The sequence below is a fragment of the Mus pahari genome, chromosome 5 (assembly GCF_900095145.1).
Source record: "Mus pahari chromosome 5, PAHARI_EIJ_v1.1, whole genome shotgun sequence".
NCBI classification, from domain to species: Eukaryota; Metazoa; Chordata; class Mammalia; order Rodentia; family Muridae; genus Mus; species Mus pahari.
In genome coordinates, this window is record NC_034594.1 from 64,838,927 (window position 1) to 64,862,810 (window position 23,884).

Consider the following 23,884-nt stretch of genomic DNA (forward strand, 5'->3'; position numbering starts at 1 on the left):
GTGGGAGGCAGACATTTCCAAAATCCATATATATATACATATATATGTGTGTGTGTGTGTGTGTGTGTGTGTGTGTGTGTGTGTGTGTGTGTGTGTGGTGTGTGGTGTGTGGTGTGTGTATAAGATACTATAAAATATATGTGTATATGTATTCAGGATATACGTGTATATGTATGGAGTCACCCAGTAGGTCAAAGCGTTTCTCTACCTTAAAATTCCCTTCTCACTTTAATGTAAAAACAAAGGATTAAACTTTACTTTTGGAATAACCTTCTCTAAAAGGTTATCAGCAAAGGGGTGTCTCAGAGCAGAGTATTTCTGTTTTCAAGGCTAGAAATTGTTGTAATGATTTTAATCTCTGTTCATTGAAAAGTTAATGTGAACAAGAATCAAGAGTCCCTCTAGGCTCCCCACACGTGCTGAGTAGGCATTCTGTTGCTGAGCAACATCCAACCAGTGTTTTGCCATCAGCCCCACTTCTCAAAAGTTAGCATCTCACTCTATGTTTATTTGAGTATATTTTTGGAACCTTTTATTGTCCCGTATCTTACAAGCAGGAAGTGCTTTTCCATGCTTACTTGTTACATGAGAAACCCAAGATAGTGTTGCTTGTTTTCTCTTCTCTGGAGCACCCTGTCCGTGGCTCTCTAACCTGTCCAGTTTGGACATTCTCGGTGCTATACATCTCTTGATTTTATTCCCCCCCCTTCCCCCTGCAGTTGTAGTCATTTGCATGATTGCCCTAGATAGATTTTGGTTTCTACTTTTTTCTGCCTGTCTTTGTACCATTATTGGTGAGCACATTTCCTCAGTTTAACCTTTTAGGTTTTCTGTTGTGCTATTAGCTTATACTTTCTTGTTTTAAATTTCTGAATTACAGTGTTTACCTTTTTATTAGTGAATGCACCATCAACTTAGGGCAATATTTTTCTGCCCTCCTAATGCTGCTACCTGTTATTAAAGTTCCTCATGTTGTGGTGACACCCAGCTATAACATTATTTTGTTGCAGCTTCTTAACTGTAATTTTGCTACTGTTATGAATAGTATCTTGTATTCAGGATATCTTGATGTGTAGCCCCTGTGAAAGGATCATTTAACCCCTTCAAAGGTGTGGAGACCTATAGGTTGAGACCCACTGCTCTAGGGATGTTATTTGCTGATAGCTTTTAAAAAGCCAGTTCAGAGGTACAGAGATGGCTCAGCAATTAAGAGTACTTGCTGCTCTTGAAATTTGATTCCTCGCACCCACATGGAGGTTCCCCTCAATCTGTAACTTCAGTGCTCCTCGGTCCTGGTGCTGTACGGACATGGTGCGCATACATACCTGCAGGCAAAATACTCATCTCATATACATTAATTTGTTAAAGGCAATTCCTGTTTTATTGAATTTATGTATTTATTTTTGTCCCTTTTAGCTCAAAAGCATATGCTAAATGTTTAGTGGTTCTGAGCTATTGGTTAAAGGTCTCAGAGATAATCAGAGGTTCTGCTATACGTGTATTGTTGATACTATAAGGTTTTCTGTGGGCTGTTTGTTGAGAGCACCCTCCTTCATTTATGCTTCAGCTTATTTGATGTGCTACACTGGTTATTAGTAATGTACTTTCCATCTTTATACATTTCTACCTAGATATTTACATGTGCACATAAAAATGAAAGACATCAGGTACTTTGTTTGCTTTCTTTGGTTTTTATTTTGTTTTGGAGACAATATTTCACTCCCCTGCAACTTTTACTAAGTAGGCTAGGCTGGTTAGTGCATGAAACCCAGGCATCTGCCTATCTCTACCTCTGCAGTGCTGAATTGGTGAGCAGAGCATATACCACCATACTTTTTCTTTTTTTCCTTTCCTTTTCCTTTTCCTTTTCCTTTTCCTTTTCCTTTTCCTTTTCCTTTTCCTTTTCCTTTTCCTTTTCCTTTCCTTTCGTTTTTGTTTTTCTAGACAGGGTTTCTCTGTGTAGTCCAGACTGTCCTGGAACTCACTCTGTAGACCAGGCTGGCCTCGAACTCAGAAATCTGCCTGCTTCTGCCTCCCAAGTGCTGGGATTAAAGGCGTGTGCCACCACTGCCCAGTCATCCACACTTACTTACTTTGTTATATGGGCTTCAGGGACTAGCCTCAGGTCCCCAAGCTTGCAGAGCAAGCACTTCAGTCACTTAGCTATCTTCCCTAGCCCTACTTTCTGATTAAAACATCTTGTCTGTGTGTTGTCCTTCACTGGTTTATGCTTTTAAAGAAGTATATATAGCGGGGCATGTGGCAAATACCAGAAGTGTCAGTGCTTAGGAAACTGGCAGGAAGAGTTTCAATTCCAGACTTAGTTGGGCTCTGTGTAGTGAAATCCCATCTCACGGCCACACACAAACAAATGTACAAAAAGTGTATGTTTACTTTCATTTTGGTGGAACTTTGAGAACGTTTATTTTATTCCTGCACTTAACCAGAAAAGTCTTCTTTATTTGTAAGGATTCTATATTCAGTCTTTTGGTTTTCCCCTCAGTAACACTTGGCATTTCAGTCATAGTTTAGCCAAAAGAATTAACCCCATAACTGTTAATTATGTGTCCAGATGCTTATAACTAGTGTAAAAAAAAGTCCTGAGGTGGCTGTCCTTTTCCAACAGCAAAGACGTCAGCAGAGGGAATTGATGAAAGCTCTCCAGCAGCAGCAGCAGCAGCAACAACAACAAAAACTCTCAGGTTGGGGGAATGTCAGCAAACCTGCAGGTACCACCAAGTCTCTTCTAGAGATCCAGCAGGAAGAGGCCAGGCAAATGCAGAAGCAGCAGCAGCAGCAACAACAACAACAGCAGCAACACCAGCAATCAAACAGAGCCCGGAACAGCACAGTGGGTTTCTTTTCCTGAGCACATGCTCGTCGACTGCTTCTTGGTTATCTTTTCAAACCGTCTTTTTGATATTGTTAACCAAAGTCTTTTTGTCTTTTTAACAGCATTCCAACCTGCACACCAGCCTTGGGAATTCTGTATGGGGCTCTATAAACACAGGTCCTCCTAACCAGTGGGCGTCTGAGCTAGTCAGTAGTATCTGGAGTAATGCAGACACCAAAAACTCCAACATGGGGTTTTGGGATGATGCAGTGAAAGAGGTGGGACCTAGAAATTCAACAAATAAAAATAAAAACAACACCAGTCTCAGGTAGGGCTCATCATGAGTACACCCATGTACCTTCATGGGTGGGGGAGGAGGGAGGGTGGTAGAAGGGATATTAGATACATTCTCTACTTATGTTTCATCTATGCCCAAGCATGGAACTCACAATTTTGGTGATTGTTTTCTACCCAGTGAGACACACTTGATTGTTCCATGGGCTTTTCCCACTGCTCAACACTTAATTCTTTGCCTACTACATGGTGACTGTCTGATAATAAGAAGGGAACATTTTTTTATTGTTAACAATGTTTTCTCTAGGTAACCTCAGTGGGTGGGTTTTTTTGGTTTTTGGGGGTTTTTTTTTTGGTTTTGGTTTTTTTTGTTGTTGTTTTTCTAATTTGTATGTTTAAGCTGTACTAGAATGAGCATTCCAAATACTTCTGTAATGGCCCTAAACTTACTATATGGCAAATCAGTTGTATTTCATCTTCATCTTTCTTTCCTTGGTAGCCAGTGCTGTTGAATGAGCAAGGGTCTGTTACATTCATGAACTCAGATCCCAGCACTGACACTTAGTAGCTGTGTGACCTTGGGCAAGAGAGAACCTCTTTTGGGCCTCAGTTCCCTCATGGGTAAAATGAAGATAATAACTTTATGAGTATAGTCGTAAGGAGTCAACAAACACACATGAAGTAGTAAAGTGCCTGGCATATAGTAAGTACTTAATAAATGGTGGTGGTGTCGGATCCGTTTTAATTGAAGACTAAGGTAAACACATTCGTTTATTGAGCTTCTTTGCCAGGCACTGTTATGTTCCAGGCCTTTGCTCGAGTGTCTTCATTCCTTATTATAACCCAAAGAAGTATTGGTGCCATTTTACATATGAGGAAACTGAGGCTTAGTAAATTTAACAGCTTACCTAAGGACATGGAGGAAGAACTTCATTATCTTCTCAAAATAGAAGCCCTGTAGACTAGGATATTAGCAGAGGTTAGTGTTTAAGGAGGTATCCAATCAAAATAATTGAATTTTTTTTTTTCTTGTTTAGAACTAAGAATTGGCTTACTGGGCAGCTGTCCATGTTGCCTATACAGTATTTATGGTATTATAGTATCATCACGTAGTAACAGTTTCTGGGAATATAATATCGCCCTATTGTTTTGCTTTAGTAAATCTGTAGGTGTGTCTAACCGGCAGAATAAGAAAGTAGAAGAAGAAGAAAAGTTGCTGAAGCTCTTTCAGGGAGTAAATAAAGCCCAAGATGGATTTACCCAGTGGTGTGAACAGATGCTTCATGCCCTTAATACGGCAAATAACTTGGATGGTAAGAATTGGGGAGGGAATCCAGCATGTGGATTCAGAGAGCAGGACCTACAATGAGGTCAGCAGGTTGGAGCAGTAAGCCAGAATGTAGATGATGAATTTTGTGGGGGCCAATCTGCACTGTCCATTAAAAACTTGACTCTTGTAGCATTACTTGAATTGCTATGAAAAAAACGTCCTATAAAACGATGCTCAAATAAATTGTGAGCCATTACCAAGGATTAACTGCCAGCTGATACTGCCTTAATGAAGTGCAGGACAAAGGAAGCCATTGTTACCATCACCCATTTCATGGGAAATATTTGCAGCTACATTATCATGTATAAGAGAAAGTTAAATGTCATAGTCGGGGACCAAAGTCAGCCTGCCCAATAGAGTATCAAAGCAGTGTGACATCATTTCCTTTCTGCTTTGGGAGGTGATGGAAATTGTGAAAGAGTAAGTAGACTTGCTTTGTATGGGCTGCAACTGCAGAAATAAAGGCACAATTTCAAGAAAAGCATGTTTGTAAACAGAGCTAGCTCTTTAGATGGCAGTAAGTCCCCTTCCCACCCCTAGATGATCAACAGTGACTGTTGGTTGTACCGTAGAAGGGATTGTCTTAGCTGACAGACCAAGGTGGTAGCTGCCCTAAAGTCAGCAATCTTTAACACTGAACAGTGAAGAATTGGCCGGCTCCTTTGCCTCATTGTCACATTAGCTAAGAGTCTGAAGGTCTTCAGAGAAAACAGATTTGCATAGTAGTGATGCCTGCCATCCATTAAGCACCTACCATGTGCTAGGCACTAGCTGGGCTAACCCATTGTTATCCCAGACACTCGGTTTTTTTTTGCAGTAAATTGTGAAGATAACTTTACAAGGTAGGTGATATTATCCCCATTTTATAAATTAGGAAACAGAGGCTCAGAATGGTTAAGTAACTCATCAAGGTCACACAGCCAGCAGACTTCAGAATCAAGTTTTAAACCCATGTCTGTCTAACTCTGGTGATTGTGTTTTTTCTGAAACCACACAGTTTCCATTTTCCACTTAAAACACATAATACCCCAATTAATTACAAGTTTCAGAAGATGTATATCTGGATCTTAAGTAACTGTCATGATAGCTGGCGTCCATCATCGCACTTAATAAGTTGAATTATAGGAAAAAAGGGAAGAATCCTCAAATTACTTTAGTTTTAGACAAATGCCTGTCAGTCATTGTAAAATGTAGCTCAATCAACATAACATTTAGTGAAATCCAGTGTGTGTGTGGTATGTGTTTGATGCTGCTGTTGTGGAGTGCTCAACACTGATTGGTCTCTTTCATTTGTATTAGACAGATGAGAGTCTCTCCCACAGCAGCTGCAGAGCCTTCATGCTCCTGCCTGTGGTAGTATGGTGACATATTAACACAGAGGCTGTGTCTCTACATAGGGTTTGTTTTATTGTCCTGTCTCACGTCTTCTTCCCTCTTTTACTGCAGTCCCCACGTTTGTTTCTTTCTTGAAAGAAGTGGAGTCTCCTTATGAAGTCCATGACTATACCAGGGCCTATTTAGGAGATACTTCTGAGGCCAAGGAGTTTGCCAAGCAGTTCCTTGAACGCCGTGCCAAACAGAAAGCCAACCAGCAGCGTCAGCAGCAGCAACAACAACAGCAACAGCAGCAACAGCAGCAGGTATAAAGTAACAGTGTGTACAGTACCTGTGAGTAGGAATGCCTATACATGTTGAGAAGACAGAGATGTTAAAAAAAAAAATCTATGTGTCCTTCACAGTACATGTTCCAGATAGCAGAAAGGTACCTGAGTGTGGGTTTTTTGGGTTTTTGTTTTTGTTTTTGTTTTTGTTTTGTTTTGTTTTTTTAATTCATATATATGTTTTAGTTGGGCTGCAGATCATAACCCATGTATTCCTGTATTCAATCCTGACAGCAGTGTCACTGTATATGGGCTATGACAGGTATTTCCTGTGCTGTTAAAGGAGATGTGAAGATACAGTTGATCTTTGTTCCTTGTTGTAGCTTTGTTCTAAACCAGTGCTTCTCAGCCTTCCTAATGTTGCAGCCTTTAGTATGGGGGTGGTGACCTCCAGCCATACAGTTATTTTCATTGCTACTTCATAACTATAATTTTGTTACTGTTTTGAATCATGTTGTAAATATCTGAAATAGAGGATATCGGATATACAACCCCTGTAAAAGGGTTGTTTGACATCCCCCCCCCCCAAAAAAAAGGGGTCATGACCCCCTCTGATTTAGAACTACTGCTCTATAAAATCTGAGTGACTAGGGAATTAGAGTCCTGGCATTACCTCTGCGAGTTACACAGGGTCAAGTTCTCTTTAACACAGTGAGTGCATAATGTGTCTCAAGATTTTATTAGAGACATTGTTGACATTGTTGATTCCTTAATACTGACCCCACCAGTGGGACTGCCCTTCTCACTTGTACAGACTCCACTGAACATCTTCTCCCTGGGATGCAGCACAGGCTTTCTATGCTCAGAAGTGCTCCATAGCACCTAACCCTTAGACTCGGAGGCCATAACAGTGAAATCAGTCACAGAGGCACAGAGATATGAAAGCATTTTGCTAGATGACTGACAGAAAGAGACACGCGCGTATAGGTTGTGACTGAAGTAGGAAGGTGGATGCTCCCTTGCCCTGCGTCAGCTGAGAGCATGCACCTTGGTGGTTAAAGATTGTTTTGCCTCTCTGAGCAAGTATGCTCATAATAACAATAAAAAAAAAAAAACAACAAAACTTTAAAATCCAGTGACTTTACAAATGTGGGATCTTTGAGGGCTGGTAATACATGTTTTCTGAAAGACAAATTGGCAAGGTTCATAAAGAGGCTAAAAATATTCATATCCTTGAACCACATTATTCTACTAGACAGGATAACAGTATTGTAGATCCTTTCTGAAGATGTGGGAAAAATACAGTGTAGCACAAGGCATTTTAGATCTAACTGTGTGAAGCAGACTTAAGGCTAAATTAAGAGGCAATGTCAGGTCCAATACACAGTAGAACAGATGTCTGGGGACATTGCAGAAGCATGAGGTATGAAGTAGTGCAGAAGACACTGCACCTGTGGGATGCTCTCCTGAAGGTGAAACAGCAGGAATGCCTTCACATCCTGTGTGCCCATTTAGTCCACAGTGCTTCCTCTGTTCCTTCTGTGGCGCTGTCCCTGATCTTTGAACTGGAATCTAAGAGCAGCAAGAACAAAGGATTAGTGGACTGTCTTATAGTTTAACCATTTAGCCAGTGTGTGGGCAGTATTCAGGTAACAAATCCATTCTGAGATTGCCTGTATAAGTAACATGTATGGCTTTGGCCTTTGGTGTACGGCCAACTGGTTCTCTGACTTGTGTACTAGAGAACTATGTTTTGCTGTGAGTCAGATGTGTGTTATTACCATAGTGTTGATAACTATATGCTGTGAATTGCATTTCTTTTGTTCCCTTGTTTTTGTTTATTTGATTTTTGGATTTTTGGTGTTGTTTGGTTGGTTTGTTTTGTTTTTTCCACAACAGGGTTTCTCTGTGTAACCCTGGCTGTACTGGAACTTGCTCTGTAGACCAGGCTGGCCTTGAACTCACAGAGATCTACCTGCTTCTGCCTCCTGAGTGCTGGGATTAAAGGTGTGAGCCACTACTGCTGACTATATTGCATTTCTTAATGGATGACACAGACAACTGTATCTGATGGAAAACCTAGGGCTTCCATTCTCATAGAGCTGGAGTGAAAGCCTGAAGGTCTAGGAGAGACTTTGTAGAGATAGCAGGCATTAAGTAGAATAGGCATTAATGAGAGTGAGGGCTGGTAGCTCAGTGGCCCACTCTTAGTGCTGGAACTGGGGTAGGTTTTTTTGTTTTTTTGTTTTTTGTTTGTTTGTTTTTTTAAGATTTATTTTTAAAATAATTTTAAATTGTATGTTGTGGGTCAGTGAGTATATACACATGAGTACCCACAAGATCAAACATGCGATACCCCTGAAGCTGCAGTTACAGGCAGTTATAAACTGCCTAACAGGGAAGCAGACTCAGGTCCTCTGCAAGAATAGTGTGCATCCTTAACCACTGAGCCGTCTCCTTAGCCAGAAGATTTTTGTTAACAGACTAACACTTGACAAGGCAAAGGCAAGCCAGCCATTCTCTTAGAGCAGTCCATATCCACATGCACTGTATAATTGTAGTTGTCTTGTTTTGTGTCTTGTTTCATAGGACTCCGTCTGGGGGATGAACCATAGTACACTCCATTCGGTATTTCAGACCAATCAAAGCAACAACCAACAATCAAATTTTGAGACTGTGCAAAGTGGCAAGAAGAAGAAAAAGCAGAAGATGGTTCGAGCAGATCCCAGTTTATTAGGTAAGACTAGGCCTGGACTCTCAAGTGGGGTGGGAGGAAGGGTTTGGGTGCTGACAGTAACCAGATACATCACTACAGTCTTTCATGTAAAGATTCATTTTACTATCTGGTTTTAAGAATAGTAGAAAATATTTCCTGGACATGTAAGTGTAGGAGATTTGCCCATGTGCTAGGATAAACAAACTAGCAGTATGATTCTGGTCCTTCATACTTTAAAAAGCCTTGCTTAGAATTTCATACAAAGATAACGAAAGTGGACGACAGTAGAGCTAGTTGGGAAGTTCAGATGCTGATTCCTGCTGGAAGCAGTGGTTGTTAATGTCCACTTTCTGTAGGTCCTGGGCAACTGCATTGCCAGGACACCCACTTGTCTCGGCCAGTGAGCTGCAGGCCTTCTCCACTCTTCTGTGGTAGATGCCTCCCTGACTCGTACTGAGGGCTGTTGTCCTCATATGCAGCAGCTTCCTAAAAAAGCAGATGCCTAAATTAGGCCTTTAAAAGACACCAGGGATGGTAGGGAACAGTAACTTCATAAGTAATGAACGTAAGTTGCTGTGTTTCTTAAATTGGCCCAACAAACCCACAAATAGTGATAAATGAAATCCTGTGTTGCTTTTGAACATGAAGTTAATGGAAACTTGGCTGTCATAGTTGATTTTCTTCTTCTCTGGAGTGTTAATATTGAACATGGGTCAGAAACTATAAAATTCAGACAGAGCTGAGCAGATTTCTAACTGTACTTGCAGCTAAGAAGCCCTTGTGATTTAGCTTACAGGCGTGAGAGGCTGCTCCACGGATATTTGTCCTTGCAGTGTGGTCTTGGTCTTCTGGGATGTCAACATCCCTCAGTACAGTGGGAGATGGGTCAGTCCTCTCAGACTTGGAGTCCTCCCTAATCCTGCAGGGGAGGACAGCCAGCACAGGAGGAGGGGCAGAGCTTCCCAGTGAAGTGAAGTCACTGCCTACTTAGCCTTCTTTCTGGAAATGCCTCTGAGAATTTTTAATTATCTTTCAAATTTTCTGCTTATTCATTTTCATATATTACTTTTCAATGGGTGTATTCCCTGCAAATTTATAGATTGAGAAATTTTTTCCATGCACATACTGGAAAAATAGGTTCCAACTTAATCTAAAGTGACCACGGAGAGCAGGCTAGAAAGGAACCAGCACAAAGAGCCCCAGCCTCGCTTCACTTCTAGGTGCCCTTCACTCTTCTCTGGTCATACTAATTATAAGGGTTTCCAGGGGGCCAGTGTAAACCATTTGGGGGTGATAAAATATAGCATCCTCCCAGTCAGACTCCCCTTTGTAGAAATACAAAGACATTGTCATAATCCTGAAAGGAAGCATGCAGGTGAGTGTTGTAGACCTGGCAGAAAGTGGTCTGCAGAGCAGCAGAGTGAGGAATCCCCCTTTGTGTTGCCCTGTCTTTCATGGCACTCACAGGCTGTTGCTTTTTGAAGTTGGAAGGCTAAGTTTATGTCTGACTGAGCTCCTAAATCAGTTAAGTCAGAGCATGTCTGCTAAAAAGCCTCACCTTGTGATCAACACATTATAACATCAAATAATCTTTATTTCTCAATAGCTTTCTCTTTTCCTGTCTTGATTAATATTAGTTGATTTTTTTAAATTACATTTCTTCTGTGGTATGCAACTTGTTGTTTCTATCTCACTTCATTTGTTCTTGAACTGAAATCAAACAAACCTGCTTCAGAATAATAAAGGCAATAGCTCATTTCATAGACTGCTGGTCTTTAGGTTTTTAGACTTACCAAGTAAAGCCATCACCTCACAGGTACAAACACTAAGCCTTTCAGTATTTCCAAGGGAAGAATGGGCTCTCGGGTGGGGTGTGTGTGGGTGATGAGTTCTGGTTGAGACTTTGTATATGGTGTCCTCACTTCTCCCTGGGTATGGACTTGTCACACAGCAGCTTTCTCCACAGCTGCTTGGTCAGTAAACAGGCTTGTTTATTTTTTTAAATCTTATTTTTGATCCTGTTAATTAAGCTATCTTATTATGCAAGACTTTATTTGTTATTGGAACATTTCAAATGTTGTATTTATTTGAAAATTTAAACATTGGGGTACAAAATGAAGGTGTGAAAAATCCACCCAGTACCAGCAACCACAGCTGAGTGGAGGGCGTTGACTGTTTGCTTTTGGTATTCAAATAACAGCTGAAACAGTTGAAGACTCATCCAGGGCTGAAGAACTGGGACGCTTTCTTGGAGTTGCTCACTCTCAAGAGGCCTATCACTAAAATTCCTATCAACTTGTGGTTATGGATTTTATTGTAGACGTTCCTTCATGTGACCAGCAGCATTAGGCATTCCAGTGTCACAGTGCCTGTGAGTACTGTCGGTGACGCCTCTCCTGAGCTGAGTCCATTCCAGTCTGATCAGAGGCCCTTTTCTGCATAGGTCTGTGTGCGTCTTTCTTCCTGTCTTTCTTCTGTACTCAGTTTAATATAAATCTAGCATAAGAAACTTAAATCCCATCAGCTGCTTGAAATTGAACCACTTGGCAGTCACAGCAGTCGCTCATAAACTTATTTTGTTTCTTGTAGGGTTTTCAGTCAATGCCTCGTCAGAGCGACTGAACATGGGCGAGATTGAGACTCTAGATGACTACTGAGTTCCTGCCGCTGTGCCAGCCTTCCCACTCCTGCCTAGTGACCATGGTTTCTCCTCATTGGACACAACATACGTTCACCATTTGCTCTGTCACCCTGCAACAAATCACAGAACCAATCATCTCAGGCTTTTTTTTCTAGCCCTTTGTGTCTAAGATTACTTTAAATCACTGTTGGTGAGCATCTCAGGCTGTACCTAAGTGGACCAGACCCTTGTCTCGGGGTGGCAGTTGGGATTGCTCCCCAGCAGAGCTAATGTTGTCAGCACACATTCACTGTGCATTGACTTCATCTACTGTCTCCTGGAAGTGTGTTGGAATCTGCCACTAGCAGATCACTTTCTCTTGTCACTTTTCTTGTTGTGTTTTGTTCATTCTCCCCATCCCTCTATCCCACCCCATACAGGCAAAGGGCCTTAACTGGTGCAGTCGTGAAGAGAATTAATGGTCAGTAGTCATTGGCCAGCAACAAATCACCTCCTGGACAGTCACTTCTCTATTGCCACCGGCAGGCAGGACTCTGTCTGTAGGTTATATGGCCATTGTTCACATGGGGCGGGATAGATTGGCTTGTTTGATGTTGCACACCCTCGGTATGTGTTCTTCATTAGATAGTGACTTTCTAAGCAAGCTGTGTTCTTCCCTAACATATTCCAACCTTACTACTGGACAAAGGAAACCCTATGGCCTGGGACAGGGACTTAATTTTCCTTTCATATAAAAACTGATCTCCCCTCCTCCCATAAATATTTTTACTTCAAAGGACTAGGACCAGTTTGTTTTGGGCCCTTACGTGAAAATTTGTCTCGTTTAAGAGGCATCTTTACCATATGTATGAATTTGTGTAATTTCAACTCAGATAAGGATAAACTTTTGCTTCGGATAAAAGCTGGGAATTTCATCTGTTCCTCAGAGCACCGTGTGCATGTTTTGCCATGGCCCTGAAAAGGTCTTGTGCAAAGATTCTGGGATGGCAAGTTGTTGGCCTTTTCTGAAAAGAGAATGTACACAGCCCGACCATCTTTCAGACCTTCATCCATGGAAACCACTATGCAGGAGGATGCAGTGGGGTGTGGGGATGTAGGAGGCCTGCTCCTACACCTCCATAGCGAGTCCAAGAATACTCAAGCTCTGTACAAACAGACTCTGATGCTTCTGCTCCTTGCCCTGTGAACATCACCCGGGGTCGTTCACCTGGCAACACCGCAGTGGCAGCTGTGGGTCGCTGGGCCTGTACAAGAGGCGCTGTGGTGAGCAGCTCGGCGTCCACGCCTGGACAAGGCTGGAGTTGCTCTCAGAGCAGTTTGGTATTGAAAGATTATATTTGGTTTCTATTTTTATTATTTTGCATCACCATTCTCCCTATCCCTTCTTGCCTCTCTCCCTCCTAAATGTGTACAATAACTATACAGAGACTGCTACAAACTTGTAAATAGTTTTTGGATCAAATAGCATAAGGAGACAGGGAACCACTCAAATGTGAGACCCCTCTCCTGTGCTTTGTAAATTCAGGGGGGGGAAGAGGGATAGTTAAAATGTTTACAAAACTTTAAGCTCCCTCGGAACTTTTGCCAGTCTGGAGGAAAATAAAAAAAAATTAAATAAAATGTGTTGTGGTCTCTCTTGAGTGTCTTGTACTCACCTCTCTTGAGGCTGAGTTTGGCATGGAACTCTCCCTCTTGATGGCATGGAGCAGCCGTGGTACCACATGCTTTGGAGGTGAGAAGCAACCTGGGCCAGTCTGGGAGGAGCAGTGACTGGGCCTGTGTTTGGGAAGGTGGAGTCCAGCTGAAGGGTGGGAAGCCGCCCTGTGCCACCGCTGCTACCACCAGTGTGCTGAGCTGGAGACTGGAGACTGCCTTTGAACCACAGACCCTCAGAATGTCCTTCCCTGAACTTGTCCAGCTCTTCTAAATCAAACTCTCTCTGTTCCAGCAAGATAAAAATAAATGTAAAAACAAGCTGGGGTAGAGTGGACATATTAGGAGAACAGAGCCGTCTTAGTCATGGAGTGTGCCCTTTGTTTAACCAAGAGCCTTTTTCTTTTTTCCCCACTTGCTTCCCAGTTAGTGAACACTTTTCTGGAGACATTTTTCATGTCTTGATTACACGTTTTCATACTCTTTTTCAATTGTTTCCTTCATTATTTCCTGCAGGGGTTCTTTTGTGGAGGGGCTGTCAAAGACATGCCAGGGATAGTACTCCAAGCATGGCACATGCCAAGCTTACATTCTGCCACTGGGTATTCTAGAGGATTGGGTTAGAACCCTTGCATATAACAAAATCTTACCTGTCTAATTCAAAGAGGTATACTTTTTTGCATATAATCTATATCTTCCAGTATACTTTAAAATCACTTGTAGATTATTTGAAGTTCCCCAGTTTGTGTAAATGTTATGTAAGAAAATAATGACTTGAAAACTATGTTCAGTACTGGTGTGATTTCCCCAGGATACTTTGCATCCTAGGTTTAACCTGGCATTGTTAGAACCTTTGGGTGCTGAGAACCAACAGTTTGTGTTTTGTGTACTGGGTTTTAGGGTTTTTTTGTTTGTTTGTTTTAAAGCAAACCAGCTTGATAGAGACTGTTTCCAAAGTAGCTTCTGTTCTGGTCACTGTTGCTCTATAGAAAATTTTCAATAAATTGTTGCAGGGACCTTGTTAAATTGGTAATTTTTTTGGTTGTGAGTTAAGGAAGAGATGATCCTGTAGTCCATGAGTCAACTGTCAAGTGGAACTGCTTGCCTTCTGAAGGTTTAGTGAGATGGACCTTTCAGGACTGCCTCTCAAGTAAAGGACAGCTCCTGGTAGTAGGCTAGAACTCAGCTGATGTTTGCAGGAGCTGTTAACATTGGCTTCAGGGGGAGATGATGGACTTGTCATGTGATGGCGGGTCCCCTTCCCTTAGGTTCCTTGCTGTGATACTGGATTCCATGGTAGGAGTATGACTACTGTCCCGCTTACCTTCATGGAAAGAGTAGCAAGGAAACGTTGCCAAAGAGTGTGCAGTTATTCTGGGAAGGACCAGCAGAAAGTGAGTTTCTGTCTCCATTTTCAGATATTTGATTCCCTAGGATTGGTGATCATATACAACTTCTGGTAATGCTAGTTCCCGAGAGAGGCTAAGATCCACTAGGTGGAGATTTCAGCTATAAGTTTGTCAGTGAAACTAGAGTTTCCCCAGTGAGACTTAACACCATGTTGACTCTGAGGACAGGGGGTGGCTCCTTCCCAACAGCTTCCCTCCTGCTACCTAAAAGCTCTTCTTGCTGCAGGGCTGGCATTCTGGAGATGGACTTCATATGATGGTTTGGGCACGTGGTTCCCTGTTGTTGACCTTAGAAAACAGACAAGACTCTTAAGGATTATTTACTCTTTCCCCAAATATAGGACATTAGTGCTCCTCCCCACCGATTTTTCTAGATTTAATTCCTCTGTTACTATTAGAAATAAATGGTCCTTAAAGTGGTCAGTGGGTCAATAGTGGGTTTAGTTGCATGTAACAGGAAGGGTCAAGCAACAATTTCTAATGGTGGTTTATTTCTCAACTGGAATTGGAGGTCATCGGTCTCATGGTGACTCCAGGACCTGGATTCTTTCCACTTTATCAATATGACTATGGCTTTCATCCTTAAGGTCATTTCTGGTCTGAGATGACTGTTTGAGTCCCTGTATATGAGGAAGAAGGTGTGGGTAAGGCAAAAGCTTAGGCAAAAGTTTAAAGAAACTTGCTTGGGACCCCACTCAGTGTTTCACACCTTACCAAGTACACGTGTACGCCATGTAGCTAGTTGTAGGAAAGAATAAAATTCAGAATTGTACCTGAGTATTTCCAGTCCCAAATGCCATTAGGATTCTGGCACTAAGAAATAAGAAGCATGGGTGTTAACATTGGTAGCTCCCACAGTTGTCTCTTCCACACAGTTATCTCTCTCTCTCTCTCTGGAAGCAAGATAGCTGTGTGAAGTGGTTAATTTGGTGCAAATTGACCTTAAGAGACCTGCAGAATGCCTTTAATCCCAGCACTTGGGAGGCAGAGGCAGGCGGATTTCTGAGTTTGAGGCCAGCCTGGTCTACAGAGTGAGTTCCAGGACAGCCAGGACTANCAGCCTGGTCTACAGAGTGAGTTCCAGGACAGCCAGGACTACACAGAGAAACCCTGTCTCAAAAACCAAAAAAAAAAAAAAAAAAAAAAAAAAAAGGAGACCTGCAGAGTGCTTCAGCAGGTTGGCCAGTGGAAGGAACAAGGATCTTCCAACGAGAAGATTCAGAATATGAATTTCTGCTTTCTGTTCTTGTACAGGGTTGGTGGTGACCCAGGTAGTTTCCAAGTGACTCAACTGAGTACCCGGTTCTGCATACAGTTGGTTTGGATATCCTGTGTTAGGAACCTGTGATTTGGATGTTGGTCCTATCACCTGCTAGGATGGTAACTATGGCAACTGTTTGTATTTGTTCCCATGTCTGTGGCATCAGAAGATCACAGAGTTATGACCAGTGACTTAAAGTCTAGTTAAAGAGTAGAATCCCCAGCATCTGTATCGGGAAACGTGTTTACAAGTGACAGTACACAGGAAGAAGGTAAAGTACTTCATCTCAAGTGGGAGATAACCACTGTCTTAAATGTCTTTCAGTTGGATCTGGAAAGTCTTATCTCCAAGGCAGCATAATATGGCTTCCAGAAGGCTCCATGTTAGTGCTTGGCTTCATTATTAACTGTTCTTCCTGACTTGTCTCACTGTCGGATTGTTTGGGGGTAGGCTGTGCATCATCTAGCTGTTGGTCTCTGTGTTAGTTCCTATCTACAGCAAGAAACAGCTTCTCTAATGAGGGTTGAGAAAGGATTGATTGGTGGATACAACAATATGTCATTTGGATTCATTTTATGGCTATGTAATAGTATTACATTACATTAGCGAAGTAATAGTATTAGATTTTCCCCTCTGCTCATGGCCTATGTAGTCTCCAGTCCTTGGCCACTTTAGTAGTGTCAGGTACAGGTTCCATCACATGGAAAGGGTCTTAAATCCGATTTTAAAAGTGGCCTCAGCATTTATATGTGTTTCTTTCACTTTTTCTTTGGCTCCTTTTATTTTCATGTTTGTTTTGTGTTTCTCATTTGTTTTATTATTTATTATTTATATGGCTATTTGTGTTATAATGAGAGGGGGATGTGGATTTGGGTGGGTGGGTAAATTGGGAGGATCTGGGAGGAATTGGGTAAGGAGAAACCATAATCAGAACGTATTGTATTTTTAAAATCTATAAATATATAAATAAGTAAACAAACAAATAACGAGGTTGGTCAATCCAATAACACTTGTGCCATGATATACCAGTGTATCTTGCAGGTACAGTGGTAGGTCCTAGGTTTTGTAGCAGAGTGATGTGGATGAGTACCTTTCTCTGGTGACATGTCGAGTAACTTCTTATACCATGAACACAGTGGGAATGAAGCTTCTAGTTGGGCACCAGCTCAGCTGCTCCATGTTCAATGATACAAGTGTCATCATTGGCTGTGGGGCCTTTCCATCGGGTTGGGGGGAGTAACCAGTAGCCTTTGCAATAGACTGTGCTGTTGGAGGAGGGGGTTCATGGAACCATTGGCCAACAACTCAATAGGATATAACCCATTCCTAGTAGTGGAAGTTTTCCTCTGTGACATAAAATGTCTAGTTGAGGCATTGTCCTCCCTGTTCATAGTGCCTCTGTTTAGACTCCTTCCACAGATGTATATATTTTAGGAAACTTCTACACTAGTGACTTCCACGTGGTTTTTCAAGGGGTCTTTGTGTTACTTGTTCCTCCCGTAATCCCTCATTACCCTGCTCTCCTCTCGCCATTCCTATCTAATCTTTACAGTCTAGCTTCCCCTTTGTCTCTCTGTAATACTACATTCTATTTCCCCTTCCTTGGGAGATCCATTCCTTCCTCCCAAACCCTTACTGGGAACTGAACCTCTAGCTCTATGGTTATTCAGATTGTAGCACACATATGGAAAGCTTAAAAGCTAATGTCAACATATAAGAGAAAACATACATTTGTCTTTTGGGGTCTGGGATACCTTACCCAGGATGATTTTTTTTTTCCTAGCTTCATCCATTTACCTGCACATACTTATTTTTTTAACAGCTGAATAATATTCCATAGCATACACATACCACATTTTTTAAATCCATTCATCAGTTTGATGGACATCTAGACTGTTTCCATTCTGATGTTAATAAAGCAGCACTTAACATGGGTGAACACTCAATATTTTCTTTTTTAAAGATTTATTTATTGTATGTATGTGAGTACACTTGTTGCTGTCTTCAGACACACCAGAAGTGGGAATCAGATTATAGATGGTTGTAAGCCACCATATGTTTGTTGGGATTTGAACTTGGGACCTCTGGAAGAGCAGTCGGTGCTATTAACCACTGAGCCATCTCTCTGCCCCCTCAATATTTCTTAACTAGCCATCTGAGAGTAGGTTGTATACCTTATGTCCCTTATTAAATGCTTCTATTTCCTTGAAACAGTTGGGTACGTACCCATACTGCAGCTATAAAAATTAGGAAATTATGGTATGGAACTACTTCAGTATTCAGGCTGTGCTAGTATTTTAACGGTCATCCCACTGAGCCTCAACGCCTGCATAGGTGCGTGCGGTGCTTGTGTCTTGTCTCCTGAGTCCCCTTCAGCCTGCGGCCTGGCTTTCAGCTGATCAGCTTCTCATGCCTTGGCGTGTCTCAGAGAACAGGACAGTGATTTTCAGAACATGCCTACTTTGGCTTTAACTGGGATTTCCTTATGATGTGACCACAGTTATGCATGCCATTTTGAAGGGGTGCTGAAGAAGTGACGCATGGTGTTGGTGTAAGCCATTCCCTCACTCACAGTGGTTGTGTGCTGAGTCTCCCACTCTGAGGTGCTTGCCGTCTTTCTGGTAGCCAATAAAAGCCTAGTTCCTCATCAAACTTTTGTCTACTGGTTTTGGTACCATTATACCCCCTGCTTAAACAATAATTATGTTGCTGACATTACTTTAACACTTAGAGATAATACTGTATCACAAACTTTTGACACATTGCACACATCCTAAACAGGCTGTAATCTGGTACTAGTTTTGATTCAGGAATTTTCCATTTGCAGGTGGCTTCTTTCTGTGTTCTTTGGCCACATTATCCTTCTCTGGCCTCTTCCTCTTTCAGTACAATCTGTTCTCAGCTCACCTTCTGCATACTTTTCCAAACTGGAATTAGCTGTTTTCACGTATCTACATGTTCTCTCTCTAGTGTTCTTGGTTGGCATCACTCACTCCAGTGTGTCACCATAGAATCACCCTACTTTTTTCTCCCTCTATATCTGCGATTTTCTTCACCATGAGAAGTCTGGCTTCCATTATCTTCGTTGTATGGTTCATTCTTGAACAGCATGAGGCAGAACTCCATGGGCCCCCTTTGAGGATGTATGGATTTGGGGTGGGGGGGGTTCTGAGGATTTGAAAACAAAACCTTGTAAACCATATAGCCTATAAATATCAGAAAAGAAGAAAAAGGAGATCATGAGTTGAGAATAAACTTTTTAAATTCTTCAAATTATGCCCAACCTATTATAAAAATGTATCAACTTTTACAGACTGTACATGGTGTTTTGTAATCAAGAAATATGCAAACAAATGTAAAGATGCGATATTAAATCATGACCACAGAAAACCGACATTAGTACCTTCTGTGGTGCCAATTTTGTAGCCACCTCACATGACTTGCAACACGCTCAAGTGCTGGCAGCATCCATTAAAATCATGGTGTGACACTAATCATCCCCATAGAGCAGTTCGCTCTCCAGTAGTTGTATATGCCAGTAAAATAATCTCTCACCATTCTCTTGTATTCTCTACTGACTATAACATACACACACACAAAAAAAAAAAAATACGCCACCAGACCGTTACCAGTTTGCCTTCAGATTAACAGCAGGCCACTAATAGTAATGTTTTGGGGAAACAAAAGGGTCGGTACCTCTAACTTCAGTATTATTGAAGAGTCGATTCTCAATTGCTCAACTCTATAACACACCAAAGTAGTCTTGTAATTGCTAATCCATGTCAGTGTGAGAGACAACTTTGCAGCTAGAGCTCAATAGATTCATGCTGCCTAGCAATGCTTTGATCATCAAAGGTCACACAGCCTAGTGATGTGTTAGCCATCTTATGTTGCATACTCGTATTTTTTACAATGGTGAAGTTGCCTAGTGAGTATTTCTAATGGTGTGCTATTGTTGAGTGATGGATTGCTGTACTTACAGAAATAATTCTGAAGTGAGTAGCAGTGGTAAGTGGCGGGGAGGGTGGGAGTGGTTTCGGAAAATGGGAGAATGGATAAGTGAATTCAACCAGATGAGGTGTGGAGCCTATCTCAGAATAGATCAGTTATACCCCTGGCTAGCAGAGGGCCCCTTTCTGCAGGCCAGTGAGATGTGACAGCTCTGTTGTGAAGGCAGAATGAGGAGATGGGTAGGTATTAGCCTCCACCATGGAGGGTGAGTGTGGGCCTGGACCCACAGCTAAAGCCTTGCAGCTGCTGGAGTAGCAGCAGGAGGTGGTTTCCTGGTCCCCATGGCTGCTCAGCCTCCACTTTAACCTGGTCAGCTACATCTTCCTTTATGGGACCATCTGAAACTCAGAAACAGCAATGGAATCTTGTGTTAACATTTCAAGAGCCCAGCATCTGCTTGGCTCTTTGTTGAGGATGTTGCCATGGAAGAAGAGTCAGTATCTCATGACACTCAGTTAACCAGAGCAGTACTGATCCAGGATTCTGAGATGGGGGCCTGGATGTCTCCAGGGGGTTATCTTAAACATATTGGGGTGTGGGGAGCCGTCCTCACAATCTGGCAAGACTGCGCTGGCATCCAGTGTTCTAACTAGTAAACAAGCGGTCTGCGCATGTGCCGGGTAAATTTCCATCCCTTGCGCCCTGCCTGTCCCGTGGCNTCATCTGGGCCGATAGTGAGCAGCCAACCAGGGAGCTACACGTCATAGGCGGAGAACTTTCCTATATAAGGGAGAGGGTTTTTCACCTCGGGGTCTCTGCTTTCGAGTAGCTTATGCATTGCCTCTCGAGATGCATTAAAGCTTTACTGCAGAAGGATCCTAATGATGTGTAGCGTCGTTCTTGCTGGCGAGAAGGTAGCGCGTTACATTGGGGGAGGCCAGTATGGACAGGTGACCATAGTGAGATCATTAGCGATTAAAGGTGTCCATATATGCTCTTCTCAGCAGAGTGGGACTATCAGGCACAGCGTGGATATGCACTGCTATAGGACTATAGCATGGTGATGTCCTCTGGATGATTCTCAGGGCGGAGGCAAGTGGATTTGAAAAGTAACAGCAGCAGTCACGCTCTGACGCAGAATCCAACTTAGTCACGGTGAGAGGGAGAAAGACACTTGACCCATTTGCTTCCCCTAAAAGGAACCAAAAATCAGAGGAAAACAGAAGGACCTGAGTGACCAAATTCAGCTTGAACAACAAGCTACATGGGTTCTTGCTCCTTACCAAACAGAGCAAGATCAGAATAGACTCTGCAGAGCTCAGTTGGCTTTCCCTCCAGCACTCACACAAATTAGTAAACCTATACAATGGGCCATTAAATCCTGTTTACAGCATTGAGGGCTTTTCAAACCCAACGCCTTAAATGTTCATATTCCTTCTGCAAGCCAGTTCTAAAGGCTGAAGACTCATAGCCCCATGTTTCAGAACCAATTTACTTCTGCTGTGATGAAATACTGTGTATGACAAAACTAATTTAAGGGAATAAAGGTTTTATTTTGCTCACAGTTCAAGCTCACCATGACCAGGAAGTCATAGCAGCTTGATCTTGAAACATCATGCCTCATGTTGCCACCTTGCCTGCATAGTCACTGTCTTAGACTTTCATCACTGGGAAGAGACACTATGACCAAGGCAATTCTTATACAAGGACAACATAGCGATTTCAGAGGTTCAGTCCATTATGGTCATGATGGGACACATGGCAGCATCCAGGCATGCATGGTGCTGGAGGAGCCAAGAGTTCTACATCTTGATCCAAAGGCAGCCAGGAGGAGGCTGGATTCCACACTGGGCAGAGCTTAAGAGTAGGTGACCTCGAAGCCCACCTCCACAATGACATCTTTCCTCCAACAAGGCCACACCTCCTAATAGTGCCACTAATAGGGCCAAGCATTCAAACATATGAATCTATGGGGGCCAAAGCTATTCAAACCACCACAGTCAGGAAGCAGGGGAGATGAATGATAACACATCTGTCCCTTCTCCTTTTTATTTGTTGGCAGGGTGGATCTTCGCTATCAATTAACATAATCTAAGCATGCCCTGCTGCTTTTTTTTTTTTTTTAGCAAGCCTGTGGCATCTATTTCGGCTTCTCCATTTCAATGCATCTAGCCAAGTAATGAGTCTGGCTTTCAGCCATTCAACCCACCAGACCATTGGAGCAACTGTTGATGCCCTGGATTCTGAATGTTGCTAAGCACCCTGTCAATACATGTAGCTGGCTCTAGTCTTAGTCACACCCTGTCCACTGAGTCTGCCCTCTGAGAACTCTTGCCCGTTTTCCAGGCTTAGAGTAATGGAAGTCAGCAAAATCTTCCACAGACTACTCGCTCATTCGCGGCCAGTGCACAGCATCAGGGTGATTGTACTGGAGCCTTCCTAGGTCAGGCTCTGTGCTTGTCCTCTACGGGAATGCTGGCGTCTGGCTCATGTGGACAGAAAAGGAAGAGTTACCAGGGTGGATCTTGAGAACAGGCATCCTCGTGAGGGGGAAATGTAGCAGATGAGACTGTTACATAAACAAGAATAGGCCAGGGAGGTCTGCACACTTGGTGGGACACTCTTAGATTTGTCTGTTCTGCCCAGGGGTCCTCACTCAAATCTCAAGGTCTCGATGAGTTGAAGGTCACATATAAGGACCTGACACTGCTGTAATCTAGCTCAACATTGCAATCTGCAGTCTGTGCAGTTAAATTTGGGGCCTGATTTGTGGCCAAGGAAGCTACAAGAAATAAGAAGTGCTTGTACCAAATCTCTAGTTCTCTGATTGGTGTGCTTAGAATCTAAGTCCTGAGCTTATCACTTTCAGTGAGCATTGAAGACTATAAAACCATAAGAGTAACTAACCACTTTATGGCCTTGCCCTCATCATACCAAGATAAACATCTGTATGACTTTTAAATCATCTTCTGTGATTCTGCTGGCTCATGTCTCTAATCCCAGCACTTAGATGAGGCAGGAGGATTGCTATGAGTTTGAGGCCAGCCTGGGCTATATAGTGTGATCACCTCTCTATCTCTCCCCTCTCTCTCTGTCTTTGTCTCTGTCTCTGTCTCTCTCTCTTTCTCTCACACACACTCCATAATCCTTATATGATAGCTCTTTATAATATGATATAAATATGATATATAATAAGGATACATAATCCTTATATGATAGCTCTTTATAATACGATATAAATGTGATATGATATAGTATGATATGTCATCAGTTTCTCACTTTCACTGGCAATAAGGTCTTCATAGCACTTGAGGTCAAAGGCAAGCAAATCAAGCCAGAAACAGACCTCTAGGGGCCTTTTTCCTGGGACCCTCCCGGGTATATCTGTCTTGGTCAGACCCTGACTAGGAAACAGACTGCTCTGGGTATCCCAAGCAGAAATGATTCATTCAGCTTGAGGTTTGCTATAATGTTTAAAGTCCACCTCAGGAGAGAGGGAGGGGACTTCAGGTTTGTAGCTCAGCTTCCTGTCTTGTCTCTGCTTCCTGATCTGTATGCTAGCTAGCAGCATCTGCCAACATGAGCTGTGTCTGTCACCATGTCTTTCCCCTATGATGGACTGTCCCCACCCCCCAAAACTGTGAACTAAAATAGAACCTCCCCTCCCTGAAGTTGCCGATTTAGGTGTTTTACCACAGCCATGAGAAGAGTAACCCACAGCCCTTGGTGTTACAGTTCCCCAAAGCTGATCCAGAAACCTGACATCCAGCCTCCTGTGGCTGTTCGAACGGCTACCACCATGGAAGAGTCTGTCACTGGTGCCACGCAAGATGCTCTCAGAAATCTGAAGCAGAACCGTTGCTTCCCCCATTCCCCTCCGGTGCTGCTTCCCCACTGGTAAACTCAACAGGAAGCCATCCGGGGCTCACACTGCAGGGCACAGGAAGGGAGACGCGGGGGAAATTTAATGAAATTTTATAAACTCTTTTTATCAAAAACAAGCCCCTGCTGCTTGGCTTTTTATAGTCACAGGGTGGCCAGCGTTCACTTCATCTAAAGGAACTGTTCTGTATGTACAACAAAGGATTTTTATCTGGAAGATACAAAAATATCCTAAAAATGATTTGTAAAGTATTAGTGTACTTGGATAAATAAGAAAAAACACAAACCAACCAAATCCAAACAGACCCACCTT

General features: G+C 42.5%; 1 protein-coding gene across 7 annotated transcripts in view; it reads left to right on the top strand.

Moving 5' to 3' along the window:
• Positions 1–13,035, top strand: part of Gigyf2 (GRB10 interacting GYF protein 2) — a 127,715-nt gene extending 114,680 nt beyond the window's left edge. For all 7 annotated transcript variants that reach the window (XM_021199437.1, XM_021199438.2, XM_029539086.1 and 4 more), the window contains 6 exons: positions 2,627–2,851; positions 2,956–3,161; positions 4,286–4,440; positions 5,904–6,097; positions 8,648–8,795; positions 11,364–13,035. In XM_021199437.1, the coding sequence (XP_021055096.1) occupies positions 2,627–2,851; positions 2,956–3,161; positions 4,286–4,440; positions 5,904–6,097; positions 8,648–8,795; positions 11,364–11,431 (996 nt within the window). In that variant the 3' untranslated portion in view covers positions 11,432–13,035. The remainder of the gene's footprint in view (positions 1–2,626; positions 2,852–2,955; positions 3,162–4,285; positions 4,441–5,903; positions 6,098–8,647; positions 8,796–11,363) is intronic.
• Positions 13,036–23,884: the final 10,849 nt, after the last annotated feature.